The sequence below is a fragment of the Pantherophis guttatus genome, chromosome 18 (genome assembly GCF_059756535.1).
Source record: "Pantherophis guttatus breed Tessera chromosome 18, ASM5975653v1, whole genome shotgun sequence".
In the NCBI taxonomy this organism is placed as follows: domain Eukaryota; kingdom Metazoa; phylum Chordata; class Lepidosauria; order Squamata; family Colubridae; genus Pantherophis; species Pantherophis guttatus.
In genome coordinates, this window is record NC_142080.1 from 12,706,324 (window position 1) to 12,721,343 (window position 15,020).

The following is a 15,020-nucleotide window of genomic DNA, read 5'->3' on the forward strand; positions in this document are numbered from 1 at the left end:
TTCAATTTAACTCATTTCAATAGTTAAAAAATGATGTTCATTTTTGTCATTTACATTTGTTTTGTCCCTCCTCTGGCATCTTTTCACTAATGATTCTATTCCACTATTTCTCTGATATTCGTGTCTCTCTTGTCCCACGGCAAGGAGGAAGGGAGGGAGGGAGGGAGGAGATGATAATAAGAGTGAGGGAGGGTCTCAGGGAAGTCCACAGGTGCCCCTGACACGAGAGACGTTGAGCTGGCCACTCCCACCTCGGCCACGCCCCCCTCAAGGTCAAACACAACCTTGATTCGGCCCTCCATGAAATCGAGTTTGACACCCCTGTCATAGAGCCTCGCAGCTGTTCCGAGTAAAGCTGCCTTCTGCAATTGACCGATGCAGATTATGTCGATGCCGATGGGATTCATTTTAGCAACAGAAATTTTGGACTCATTGTGGTCATAAGTCGAGGACTACCTGTATTTGTGATGGTTGCAGCATCCTGGGGGGGGGGTGTCACCTGAACACCATTGGCGAACTGCCCAACTGGCTTCCGACAAGCCAAAGTCTACGGGGAAAGCGAGATTCGGCTAATGACTGCATTATTCACTTAAGGACCACAGGGATTCGTTCAACCCTGGCAAAAAAAGGTCATAAAGCCAGTCACAAGTCGCCTAACATCCACCTTGGTAAGCACCCCAAATTCTGGTCGTAAGTCAAGGACTACTTATACAGGAAGTCCTCGACATACAGCCATTCATTTAGTGACCGAGCTGGGATGCTGCAACCGTCATAAAGATGAGTCATTGGCCAAGTGTTCAAATTTTGATCACGTGACCATAGGGATGCTGCAATGGTCATAAGTGTGAAGAATGGTCATAAGTCCCTTTTTCAGTGCCATTGTAACTTTGAACAGTGACTAAATACTAATAGCACTTAGACTTACATACCGCTTCACCGTGGTTTACAGCCCTCTCTAAATGAGGACCCAGGTTCTTCTCCTATCTGGGTCCTCATTTTACCGACCTGGTAAGGACGGAAAGCTGAGTCAACCTGGAGCCGATCAGGATGGAACTGCTGAACTTCTGGCAGTTGGCAGAATTAGCCTGCAATACTGCGTTCTAACCACTGTGCCACCACGGCTCTAAATGAACTGTTGTAAGACTAGTTGTATTCCAGAAATCTTCAATTGCTACTCTAGTTTTCAGTCTAAAATAGACCTCAATTGACCAATGTCTCAAATTTGTTGAGCTCCTTAGATTTTCTCCCCAGTCCTGGCAACTTCTGTGGCTCTTCCAACTGTGAATCACAAATTCTTCCTTTCCTCCTCCTCCTTTGTTTTTCCTGGCAGCACATTAATCCCTGGATTGAATCTCCCAAGAGACACGAGAGAGAGAGGGCCATCAAGAGCATCAGACACCTCCTGAAGTTCGTTTCTGAAAACGTCAATTTCGACGTAAGTCACCGTTTGGGATGCGCAGTGAGATGTTTTCAAAGAAAGGAAGAAAAAGAAGCAAGTCCTGCTGCCTTTTGGAAAAAGCATCTTTGGGATGTGACCAGGAGGATATAAGGAGTCCCGCTTGATGAAGGGGTTGGAGGAGAAAACCTCCACAGTCCCTTCCAGCAATTGAGGTTCTGGGATTCTAAGGTTCTAAGATTCAGAGATTCAGAGATTCAAAGATTCAGAGATTCAGAGATTCTGAGATTGTATGATTTAGAAATTCAAAGATTCTATGATTCTATGATTCTAAGATTCTATTATTCAAAGATTCTAGGATTCACTGATTTTATGAATCTATGACTATGATTCTAGTCTTCTAAGATTCAAATATTGGATAATTCTAAAATTCTAAGATTTTATGTTTCTAAGATTCTGTGATTCTAGAATTCTAAAAGGTAGGATTCTAGGATTCTATGGTGCTATGGTTCCTATGCTCTGATTTCAGTTGGCTGAAACCTTCATGAGCCCCCCTTCTCATCTTTCCCCTCCTTTTTGCTTCCTTTCATTAGACCACAGGTGACTTTTCTTTGCTGGGACAGCTGGTGGCTTTGCTGGGCCTGCACGTTGGCGACACCAGCAAAGAAGTTGGCCAGACGTCCGCAGAGGCCGCCTACCACCTCCACCACCTCATCATGAGCAAAATGGGTGAGAAAGTTGGACTCCAAGGGCTGCCAGGAGCCCAGGGATGCGCACTGCCCAGGAGAGCACTGGGTGGCACAGCTTGTGGCGTGACCAAGACCCCGGTCGTTTGCCTGGGCAGAGATGCCTGGAATTGGCCGTTGGTATTGGCACCTCTCAGGGCCAGGGGTCATTTGAAGACTGAGTTTCTCACGTTAAGTGGATCCGTTAGGCCAGTGGTCGGCAAACTCATTAGTCAACAGAGCCAAATATCAACAGTACAACGATTGAAATTTCTTTGGAGAGCCAAATCGGTTAAACTTAAACTAGATAGGTAGGTACATTGTTATTAACTTAATTAGGGTACTCCTAAACTGGCCTTTGCTAAGAACGTCCTCAATCTGATGGAGGTACGTTCGCTGAGGTCGACCCCTTCCATCTCTCCCATCCACACTCGTCCTGTATACTTCTTTCGTCTATCTCCTTTCGTTCATCCTCTTTATATGTCCAAACCATCTCCTCGACACTACATCTTCTTTCACTCCACAACGTTCCCTAAAATTAACTTAATAAACTTTACTTAAAGTTTTAAGTCTTAGTTAAACTATAGGTACGTTGAATAAAACTTGATCTCATACTTAATAACGATATTATTTATTGATAAAATTAAATTTCTTACAATTGACCTTACAATATCCATAAAATTAAATCATGACAATGACTGACAAACACTAATGTGAACAATGGCCTTGCATCTCCTTGGAAAGTTTGAGTAAGTCAGGTTTGTATGTTGTTTTTAATTTTAGGCACGATTCCAGGTTCTCATCAATAAGACAACTTCTCAATTTACTCTTTTTTTTTTATTGAAAAAGTTTTCAAATACAAATTTTCCCCCCTTTTTTTTCCCCTCTCCCTCCTCCTCCCTAACTCCCCCTCCCCACCCATCCCCCCCTGTGACTTCTTCATAACAAAAAAAAAAAAACCTAATTCATAACAGATTACTTACTCCCTCCTCTAGATATTGACCTTTACTTACTAAAAATATTATTAATATTATAACATCCCCCTTTATCCATACATTTCAGAAAAGAGAAAAGAAAGGGAAAAAAAAAAAGACATTATACTATGACATTATAGAATAACTTCTCCACTTTAAAACTATACAATAAGTCCTACTTTAACATTTAATCTTCTATATATATTAGTATAACATTTCAAAGCGGCCTTCCCCATAAAATCTAGTTTAACATTTATTCCACTCTATCCATTTCCTCCACTCCCCTAAATATATCACTTAAAAATCCCTTTTCTTAGACTAATCAATCTACTAACTAGCTTATTCACCCACTATCATGCAAAATTACCATACACAACATTTCTTAATATCTTTGAATCACTGCCCACACTACTTAAAAATATATGTCTATATTTTCCATTATATCTAAATAAAAAAAAAGAAAAGACAATGACTTTAAATTTATAATCCATGTAGTATCTTCTTTGAGGTCTTTCCACTGGATTGGTAGAACCAACATCCATAATCGGGTAACATAGCTTACTGGTGCAACAGTTTATTCAGGATCTTCAATCATATCTGCCCCCGTCAGTAGTAAATATCTTCTTATATGTATAAAAGTAAAAACAACCACCCGAGTGACATTATAATTATATTCCATATAGTAATAATTGTGGGTTTCATCAGGATTATTAATTCCCATCATCGTAGTGGGTAACAACCTGATCTTCTGCATGCCCCAGCATAATTCTCTTGCCTTGTAATTCAAGATAATATAATATGTTTATCAACACAAAAAGAAATTCCAAAATGGATAATTCAAATCCATCAGTTTAAGGCTCGTTTCACGTCCCCAAATTACGGCCATGCAGAGATCTGCCACAATCCTCAGGATGATATTAACCAATACATCGCCTCTTCTGTGTTTACACATAATCATTCATATTTTAAAGTCACTGGCTTCACTGTTGCCTAATTTAGAAATTTCTATTTTTATGCCACCTATTTCTTTTTTTCTTTTCTTTTTGTGGGTTTGGTTTCCATCCTGGTTTCCTTTCTACAAATTGTGTATCATCTGGTCGGTTTTTATTCTGCTTTGTAGATTGGTCTTGTTGGTTTTGTTTTTGTATCTCATGTTTCTTTTTTATCCCTTGTACATCCCCTAATTGGTTTCCATACTTATCCTTGCCTTGATAAGTCATCACATTAATGTTAGATGCCACTTCTCTCAAATTTGTAGATAGTCCAGCTGGGGTATCCAATAAATCCAAAGGCAATTCATCTAGTACAGTCTCTGTAATTCGATATTTTACCTTTATTTCCGGCTCCTTCTGCTTATCCTGTATTATACCTGAAGATATTAAGTTCATTTTCAACCTATTTTGATAAAATTCTTCCGCTCTTTCAACAGTATTTAGCTGATATCTTTCTCCTTGGTATCTAAATATAATACCAACTGGGGCGTCCCACCTGAATGAGATATTTCTCTTTTTTAACTCATTCACCAGAAAACCAAATTTCTTCCTTTCCATCAATATCTTAGGTGGGAGTTCCTTGTAAATCCAAATCTTTCTTCCATACAATTGCAAATTAGAATTGAAGGAATTTTGCACGATATTATTCCTAATTTCTTTGTCTGTAAAATAAATCACCACATCTCTAGGCAATTGCCTTTGCTTGGCAATCCAGGAGTTAATTCGATAAACTCTGTCAATCCTACAAAACACTTCGTCAGGTTGAACCTTTAGAATCCCAGCTAGAAATTCAGAAGATATTTTCCTTAAATCCTCTCTATTATTTTCCTGCAAACCTCTTAATCTAATCGCATATTCTGTGAAATTATATTGTACCATTAAAATCTCTTTTTCAATCTTCTGTTGCAGATTTTCTGCATTACCATACTTTTGATCAGCATCAGCGATGTTTCAACAGGCTTGGAAAGTGAATCGAAGTTTCTCTTTCAAAATCTTGAGCAAAAAGAGATCATTGGTTTTCGAATGAAATAACTTCTTCTAACATCGAAAAAATGGTGTTTCCTTTCCCCTGTAGTTTACGATTAAGCTGATTCAAATGAGACGTAATATCTACCATGAAATAAAATTTTTGGATCCACTGATCGTTCGTTAGTTCTGGATAGCGAATCCCCTTCTCATGGAGAAATGCTTTAATTTCTGTTAATAAGGAAGCGAAACGTTTCAAAACGTTTCCTCTTGATAACCAACGTACCTTGTTATGCAGCAGAAGATCGGCGTACTCGCTCTCCATTTCAACTAAAAATCCTTTAAATTGGTGATGATTAAGAGGTTTAATCAGTATATTCGAAGACATTTTGACTGTTCTGTCTTTCACTGTTTTAGCAGACAATGGTAACTCTTTAATTTTTTTTAGAATATCAGCTTTGTTCTTAAAATCCCGAAATAGCTCTTCGGATGCATTTATAAAACAACTTTTTATGTATTCGCCGTCTGTATATGGTTTTCCTCTCTTAGCAATCTTTTGACTAACCACAAAACTTGCAATATTAACATTGTTGGAAGATTGAATCCAGTAATTAAATACAGAACTTGATTTTTCTTGACTCTTCTGAAGTTCCTCAACTGCTTTCTTCCTTGCATCACCGACAGGATATTTACTACTGAATGGCACGTGTTTAGTTTTAAAGTGTCTCTCCAAATTTGATTTCTTGTTATTCACCAATTTTTCCTGACAAATAAGACAGGTCGGAAGGCCATTTAAGTTTTGAACAAACGCGAAAGTCTCGGTCCATTCAACTTTAAATTCATGGTTTTCGTCTTCCGTTTTTCTTTGCTTCTTCTTTGTAGCCATGTCAAACAGGGCACCTAAAAAAATGTTTCATTTTATAATAATAAAGCCACCAACACAAAATAATTACAATTCTTAAATTGATGACAAAAATACCTGTAGGATTTGCAGCTGGTTGGAAAAATACAGGTAACTTTATGCTCTGAGTAGTTACTTTTGTCACCCCCGCGTGATTGGCGGATGCGACTAGCACTAACCACTGCACAAGGAGATTGCTGACTGACTGGCTCACTCAACTCATGCATGAATCACGTGCGCCTCTCCCACGCTGCGTATCCCATGGCCCACCTGCGCCGCGTCTCCCGTCTCCCGTCTCTCGCCCGCAAGACACCCCCACTTCTTCTAACGCCACTTCTTCAGAATAGACTCGCCCAGGCCGAAAACCGACTTCTGCGCATGGGCCACGAAGTTCCAATCGCACTGTGCGTGCGCGCCCGCAGGTGGTATTTTGTGGAAGAGCCACACTCAAGGGGCCAAAGAGCCGCATGTGGCTCGCGAGCTGCAGTTTGCCGACCACAGAGTTAGGCTAGGCATCTGCCATCAGCCAGCCTGGGCTTGTGAGTCTTGGCACATGGATTGGGTCTTAGCGTGTTTTGCAAAGCCACCTTTTAGTCATTGGATGGCTGCATGTATTGCAGGAAGCCAGAAAACGGGTTAACCAAGTTACGGGTTGAGTGGGCATTGTTAAGGAAAGTTGTTAAATTTGGCTAGTTAAAAGCTTAACCCAGTGGCAACTTTAAGCCATGTGGATTTCAATGCCCAGAATTCCCCCGGCAGCACACAATCAATTCACAACCTAATGCTTCATTTGCACATCAGACCAAGGTAGTCTGGGTTAAATCCGGTTAGATTCATTCATTCCTTTGTTCATTCGTTTGTTGGTTCATTCCTTCATTCCTTCATTTATGTAATATGTCTCTTATGTAGCCCTATATTTCCCCTCCATTTACAGTCCCATCTATTGTGTTAACCTAGAAAAGGGGTTACAGGTAGTCCTTGACTTACAACAATTCATTTAGTGACCATTCAAAGTTTAACCGGCACTGAAAAAAAGTGACTTGTGTTTGTCTTTCACACTTACGACCGTTGCAGCATCCCCATGCTCACGGGATCAAAATCTGGACACTTGGCCACTGACTCCGATTTATGACGGTCGCAGTGTCCCAGGGTCATGTGATCCCTTTTGTGACCTTCTGCCAAACAAAGTCAATGGGGAAGACGGATTCACTTAACAACCGGGTTGCTAACTTAACTGCTGTGGCAATTCACTTAACCACGTTGGCAAGAAAAAAAATCGCAACCTGAGGCAAAACTCGCTTCATAACTGTCTTGCTTAGGACTCAATTGTGGCCGTAAGTCGAGGACTGCCTGTAATTGGACCACTAAAGAGGTCATTGTACCTGTTTCGTTCCTGATCAGTGAGATAAGAGAAGGGGGGGCAGAGAAAGAGGGAGCGAGGGGGGAGGAGGAGGACTGGTGTCTCTGAGCTTTGTTGTTTTCTTGTGAAGGTTTCATGACCCAACTAGGTAACGAGAAAACCACCGAGCCCAGAGAGCACCAGGGACCCCTCAGGTCAGCCCTGAGCTACAGATCTTCTCTTCTGTTGGAACGACTAAACCGGCCGTCAGACGAAGGATGTTCAGAAGTTCCGAATGCCAAAATCTGACCTTCTCTTGTTTTCCTCCCTCCAAAGCCAAAGAAATGGATGAGAAACCTAGAAACAAGAAGGGGAAGGTCGTCACTTGGCTGAGGGAAGACTTCTCCTTTTCGGGCCCAACAATATTTTATAATAACGTCTCCAAAATGGCTACGGTACGTTTTCGTTCAGCATTTTGCCTGGCTTCTTATTGACCTTCCTTTCTCTCCTCCTCTTGACCTGGAGATACTCAAAAAAGTCAATATCACAGTGGGGACGGCAGGCTCCAAAGGCCGGAGGGTGGATATCCATCCCCCACAATGTCTAGGAGCAGGCGATCTCGGCTGCCATGTTGGCTTCTTTCACCCACATCCTAATATCACGTGGTGGATGTCATGGAATACGGCCTGCCTCTCTACATGGGGTGCTGTCCCCAGATACGGGTCAAAGTCTCTGGCTTGTCAAAACCCTGATGCATCTCTTCATGGTCTCCTTTTCTTCTTTCCGATAGGCCTTTGGCGAGCATCTGAGCCCGTCTCAAATAAACGACCTGATCTTAAAAGCCCTGGCAGCTCTGACACACCTGGACAAAAACATTTCACACACTGCGGGACTCCTGCTCAATTCGTTCTTGGAAGAATGTGGGATGGACATGGAGGAGGTAAGAAAATGGCAGGGTTTGGAGCAAAAGGGATAGAGGAGATTTTGTAGAAAAGAAAGATGAGAATGGGTGAGACCTTGTTGACTTGGTGACAACACTTCGGCTGGATTTAAGAAGGCTAGGGTTGGATGGAGACCACCAGGTAATCTTAGGGCTGTTGAGAAAGTTGGTCATCCCTTGGATTTCTCTTTTGCCATAGCTGCCCATGATCCTCAAGGAGATCTACCGACGTCTCCCGAAGATCTTGGACCCTGCCACCAAACAACAAACGCTAAAGGCAGTGTGTCACCTGGCGTCCAAACGGGTGAACAAAGTCGTGGATATTCTCCTCGAGTGCTCGGTGGCGTGCGATGGGTAAGAAGAACCTCAAGGAGATGTGCCTCCTGTTTTCTTGTACTCTACAGAGATTCTCAACCATTTGCGATAGGGGTGAATATCTGTAGCTTGGGGTGGGCAGGTCATGTGCTGATTGGGGGGGAGGTTGCATTGGGTTGGTTGAGGGCCAGTGCAGTCGCTGGTTGGCTGTGCAGTCGATCTGAATTCTGAGAGCTTCCTAGGCTGGTTGTCTCCACCATCCAGGTCATGATTGTCCCAAAGGTGCTTTTCCAAAAGGCAGCTGGACCTCCTTGGTTTTTTAACTTTCTTGGTCGCCACACTGTAGAAACAATGCAGAGACTCTGAAAGAGTGCAGAGAAGAGCAACGAAGATGATTAGTGAACCGGAGCCTAAAACATATGAAGAAGAGTTGCAGGAATTGGGTCTCTCTAGTTCGATGAAAGGAAGGATTGAGGGGGGACAGGATAGCAGTGTTCTGATATCTGAGGGGCTGCCACAAAGAGGAGGGGGTCAACCTATTTTCCAAACCACCTGAGGGCAGGACAAGAAGCAAAGGGTGGAGACGAATCAAAGAGAGAAGCAACCTACAATGTGCAGAACTTTCCTAGCAGTGCAAACAATTAACCAGTGGAACAACTTGCCTCCAGAAGTTGCGGGTGCACCATCACTGGAGGTTTTCAAGAAGAGATTGGACAGCCATTTGTCTGAAATGGGATAAGATTTCCTGCCTGAGAAGCGGTTTGGAGTACAAGACCTCCAAGGCAGGGGTGAAATCCTCTGGTTTGGTCTGGTTCGCCCGAACCGATAGTAATAATTGCTACTGTTTGCCCGAACCGGTAGTAAGAAAAAACGCTTTAAAACGTACGACAATCAGCTGTGCCGGGCAATGTCGGAACCTTTTTGTAATTTCTAATTTCAGCATTTTTTTACTACCAGTCAGCTGTGAGAAAATCAGCTGTGCCTGATTGTCTGTGAGGTTCCTGTTTGTTGCAGGGGCCATTTTGTGTAAAGTCCAGCTGCTTCTGCATTGTATGTGAGTCAGTTGTGTAGCTTTTGTGTTACTTTTGTGTAAAGTGTGATCGTTTGCTTTTGAGCTCTCTGTGATTCAGTGAGGTTCTGCACTGTGTGTGAATCAGTTGTGCAGCCACGCCCACCCGGACACATAACCACCAAGCCACGGCCGCCTGGTCATATGACCACCAGGAAACGGCCACCCGGTCACATGCCCACCAACCAACGCCCACAGAACCGGTTGGGAACATTTTTGAATTTCACCACTGCTCCAAGGTCCCTTCCAACTCGGTCCTTCTGTGAAAAGCACCTTTGGGTTAATTCTGTAGACACACTGCTCCTAGAAACCTCCCCTCCCTTGACCAGTTCTGGGTTCTCTGGCACTTCCGGTGGCGCAGAGGCCCTCCTTTGAATGGCTACCAGACAAACGGTTGCAAGTCGAGAACTACCTGTAGCTATATCTTTTTCTATGCCTTAAAGCAGTTCATTTGGCCATCGGTTCTCTAACCCTTTCTTCCGTTGGGGGGGTTAATCTATCTGGAATGGCCGTCTCTTTGAAAATGGGGAAAGAATCTGATTTTTTTCCCCAATCCATTTTTCCACCTGCACAGAAGTGCCAGGGAACTGTGGAGGGCGCTGGCTGCAGACCCCTATGCTAACCTGAAGATCATGAAGCCCCTCCTCAAAAGGCTTGATGACCAAGAGCCCAGCACCGAAGCTACTGGGAGGGGAACAAGCAAATCCATCATGCCCATTGCGGTAAGCCCTCAACCGGTGGCTCTCCTTTCCTTAGATCTGCAGGTGGGCCAGGCCTGAGGAAAGGGGGAAGGGGCTGAGCAGAAGAGTCACCCTCGGGGGTCTCCTCATCAGGAGCAGGCACGCCCTGGCTGGAGGGAGGCAGAGGGCAAACTGGTGGGGGCTGAAATCGGAGCAAAATTTGACGTAAGCCCCCCTTCCCCCCAAAGTGCCCCATTGAAAGTAGAGGCATCTGTGGGCTTCCTCACCAGAACAGCTTTGATATTCATCCATCCATCCATTCATCCACCCATTCATCCATCCAGCCAGCCAGCCAGCTCTATCATCTATCCACCCATCCATCCATCGGTTCATCTATTCATTAATCCATTCATTCATGTATCCGTTCATTGATTTATTCGTTTATTCATACATTCCTTCATTTATTCATTCCTTTACTCATCCAATCATTCATAATTCAATTGATTCCTTTATTCATTTCTTACGTTATTTCTTACAGAAATAACTAAAAAAGAGTTTGATTTAAGAAAATACATGATAGGAACCAACAAAGGCAAACACCCAACGGAGTACTTTGTGTCATATCTTATTTTAAATATTCTTAATCTGTATTTTTATTATGCGTTATATTGTTTTATTACGTTGTTGTAAACTTCCCAGTGTCAGATTGCTCAGATGGCCGGTGGAGAAATTTAATTAATTAAGACCAATAGATTTGTAGTCCAGGTTTGAACTGTGGGGTCCTTGGTGCTTACTGAGCTTGGTGGTTTTCTTGCAGATGTTTCACGACCCAACCAGTCTAACCCTACCTCTAAGCCTAACTCTTCCAGCACTGATGATGTTACCTAGCTGGGTCATGAAACATCTGCAACCAAAAAACACACGCTCAGACAGCACCCAGGGCCCCTCCAAGGACCCCTAAGAGGTGGAGAGTCAAGAGCCCACTTAGGAATGAAGACAAACAGAGAAACGTGAGGTTACCGATCTCTTTGTCCCCAGTTCTGTCTCACTTGCGCTACTCGTTGTCTCCCTTTTGTCCTGTATCTACACCCCACTGGCCTCTCAAAGTCTGGAGGGGGTGTAGAATGGGAGTTTCAGAAGTCCCACTTCTAGCAACCTTTTGCTCCGTGTCTCAGACATGGACTTTCCTGGCTCAGGTTTCATGGACATGAGGATTTTTTTCTTTCTCTGGGCACAATGAGAATGTATCTGCCGAACAAAACTCTGCATTGGCGACAAGAAGGGCATCCAGCCAGGAAAGCCTCAGCTCCATTCAGTTGCCCAGACTCCACCCCGCAAGGGATTAGGGGGTCGTTAAAAGAAGAAATAGATGATGATGATGAATCTAAGTAACCTGATGAGCCCGAGCTGACTCTCCTCTCCTCCTGTTTCTAGGCCACCAATGCGCTCTCCTTCCTCCTCTCGCTTCCTGAGGCAGCAACCATTGTCCAGCATAAGTTCTCCAGCCTGCTCCTGGCGCTCGTGACGCACATCTATTTTCTGCTGGGAGCAGGCAAGAGCAGGTCAGAACAGACCTACCATCTGGGGTAAGGAATCTCCTGGGCCCAATCTGGATCCTTTCTCCATTTCTGCAAAGCTCAGGAAACAGTCGTTAAGTGAACTTTGTCCCATTTTGCAACCTTTCTTGCCAGAGTGGTTAAGTGAATCATTGCACTGGTTAAGTCCCATGGTCGTTAAGTGAATCTGGCTTCCCCGTTGACTTTGCTTGTCAGAAGGTCCCAAAAGGGGATCGCGTGACTCTGAGACACTGCGACCGTCATAAATATGGGTCAGTTGCCGAGAGTCTGAATTCTGACCACATGACCATAGGGATACTGTAACGGTCGGAAGTGCAGGGGGATCAGCTGAATGATTGGCACCAAGTCTTCTGCCTTTGTTTCATTTAGCAACGCAGTCAAAGCCGTCAAACACCTCATCTTGCGCACCGGCTATCAGGAGGAGTTCAAGGACTTAGATATGGTTCAATGTTGGGCGATGCTGATGAGTCCTGAAAGTGTGTTTGAAGGCATTTTCCACCTGGTCCGGTAAGAAATTAAAAGTCAAAAGAGCTTGGCTACGAGGGGCAGTGGGTGAGAGAGGGAGGGGAGGCAGAGGGAGAGGAGGAAGAAGAGGAGGCAGAGAGATAGGGGGAAGGGGAGAGAGAGGGAAGGGGAGAGGGAGAGGGGAGAGGGAGAGAAAGAGGGAGAGAAAGAGGGAGAGAGACACACAGAAGGCAAAAGTGAGAGAGAGGAAAGATTAGAGGGGAGGAGAGGGAGGGGAGAGGGAGAGGGAGAAAGAGAGAGGGAGGGTGAGAGAGAGAGAGGGAGGGTGTGAGAGAGAGGAAGGGGAGAGGGAGAGAGGGAGGGTGAGAAATTCTCTAAATGGAGTAATTCATTGAGTAATTCATTTATCGATCATTCAGCTCATGATTTCTCTTGCTTGGTGATTTTCTTCTCCCTAACCAGCAGATCTTGTCTGATCTCTCCATATTTATTCTCTTAGGATCTTGTTCAACTACTCGAAACATGAGCTGAAGGTCATGCTCCGACAGGCTGAGACCTACGTGCGCCACCCCGATTTAAGACACAAAACCATTGGGATGGTTTTCTTTTCGGAGGTGAGGAGACCTTGAGATGCACCCCAACCTTCTGGAGCTCAAGGAAAGTTGCCCAGGGTTCAACAGAACTTTATGGTTAGAAACTAGAAGTTGTGGGTTCTCCATCACTGGAGGTCTTGAAGAAGAAACTAGACAGCCATTTGTCTGACATGGTAGAGGTCTCCTGCTTCACCAGGGGGTTGGGCTAGAAGACCTCCAAGGTCTCCTGGTATTCTGTTAATCAGTGGAATGGCTTGCCTCCAGAAGTTGTGGGAGGGAGGGAGGGAGGGAGGGAGGGAGGGAGGGAGGAAGGAAGGAAGGAGATTGAGGGAGGGAGGATGGGAGAAAGGGAGGAAGGAAGACTCAATGACCCCAAATTCCTTTTACTTTTTGCATTATTTTTTGTATTCTTGCAACTATCATTTACACTACCTATCAGACAGTCACAAAAGGGATGACGTAAGCTCGAAACACTGCGACCGTCATATATATATATATTTATATGCCGCCATTCTCCCGAGGGACTGAGGGCGGCTTACAAAAACAATATCCAATACAAATCACAATAAATTAAAATCAACAACCCAATTAAAACAATTTAAAATTATAACAATGTACACCCATAACGGATCAGTTAAGTTGACAAAAGAGCCACATCTTCAACTCAAATATGGACCGGCAAGTACCCAAATTTTGATCACATGACCATGAGGATGCTACCATGGTCATAATTCTGAAAAATGGACGTATCTCTTTTGTCAGTGCCGTTGTGACTTTCAGCGGTCACTAACCGAGGACTGTCTTTATTTTCTTTTTCTCTCCCCGTAATGGCTGAAAGTGGCATCTTTAGTCGAGGCTCTCAGGGAAGTTCTCTTCCTTGGCTTGGCTAACGCTCCATATCTCCACTCTTCTTCTTCAGCTGCTGTTTCACCCGGAAATTTGCCAATTCTTTGTCATCCAAGACATCCTCCAGGTGCTGAAGGAATGGATGACCCAGCCATATCCGCTGATACAGACTTTCAGCGTTAGAGGACTGGGGAACCTCATCCAACACCCGTTTGAGGTAAGAGATGGGGGGCAGGAAGGGAGTGGCTTCCAAGGTAGTAGCAGGTGTGACCTCGCTCTCTGGGAAGTCTACAAGGCTGGGAAGGAGAGAAGAAGGAGAAGAAGAAGGCAACCAGCAGAAAGAGGACAGCTAGAGTGGTGTCTCTTCTACAAAGATGGCTGCAACCCTGGAAGATCTGAAGGTGCAAGTAGAGGCCAGATCCTCTTGGAGGACATTTGTCTGAAATGGTATAGGGGTTCTGGCTTGAGCAGGGGTTGGACTCGAAGACCTCCAAGGTCCCTTCCATCTCTGGTATCCTGTTAAGGACCAGGGGAGACCTGAGAGCAGTCTTCCAGTATTTGAAGGGCTGCCCCAAAGAAGAGGGGGTCAACCCATTCTCCAAAGCCCCTGAAAGCAGAACGAGAAGCAGCGGACGGGAACTAATGAAGGAGAGAAACAACCTGGAACTAAGGAGAAATTTCCTGACCCTGAGAACAATTCATCCTTGGAACGACTTCCCTCCAGAAGTTATGGGTGCTCCATCACTGGAGCTTTTCAAGAAGAGTTTAGATAACCATTTGTCCAGCAGAGTCTAGGGTCTCCTGCTTGAGCAGGGGGTTGGACTAGAAGACCTCCAAGTTCCTTTTCAACCCTCTTCTTCTATGCTCTGTGGCCTTCTCTTGCGTTTGGCATGATCGCTGTGAGACTCAGAGAACTCCAGTGACCGTTTAATTGCTCGTTTCTTTCCCTGCTTCCTCCAGAAGAACATCTTGGAACCCCTCTTGATGCCAGTGCTAAACTGCGCTTGTCACGAAGAGAAGACCTTGGCAAAAGAAGCTATAAGGACCCTGCATTTCCTCCTCAGGAACCTCGATATCAAAACCCATGCGGTGAAGGCAGTCAACCTCATTCCGCTCCTTCTGAAACATTTTCATGATGTAAGTCAACCAAATCATAACAAACTGGTTTTCCACCTCTCTCTCCCTCCCTCCCTCCCTCCCTCCCTCTCTCCCCCTCTTCCCTCCCTCTCTCCCTCTCTTTCG

General features: G+C 44.4%; 1 protein-coding gene across 4 annotated transcripts in view; it reads left to right on the top strand.

The window, feature by feature from the left end:
* LOC148111597 (maestro heat-like repeat family member 5) overlaps positions 1-15,020 on the top strand; it is a 37,381-nt gene that overhangs the window by 19,540 nt on the left and 2,821 nt on the right. For all 4 annotated transcript variants that reach the window (XM_087880800.1, XM_087880798.1, XM_087880797.1 and 1 more), the window contains 11 exons: positions 1,331-1,435; positions 1,990-2,125; positions 7,630-7,748; positions 8,084-8,233; positions 8,433-8,587; positions 10,192-10,339; positions 11,732-11,883; positions 12,244-12,381; positions 12,839-12,953; positions 13,852-13,995; positions 14,739-14,915. In XM_087880800.1, the coding sequence (XP_087736926.1) occupies positions 1,331-1,435; positions 1,990-2,125; positions 7,630-7,748; positions 8,084-8,233; positions 8,433-8,587; positions 10,192-10,339; positions 11,732-11,883; positions 12,244-12,381; positions 12,839-12,953; positions 13,852-13,995; positions 14,739-14,915 (1,539 nt within the window). The remainder of the gene's footprint in view (positions 1-1,330; positions 1,436-1,989; positions 2,126-7,629; positions 7,749-8,083; positions 8,234-8,432; positions 8,588-10,191; positions 10,340-11,731; positions 11,884-12,243; positions 12,382-12,838; positions 12,954-13,851; positions 13,996-14,738; positions 14,916-15,020) is intronic.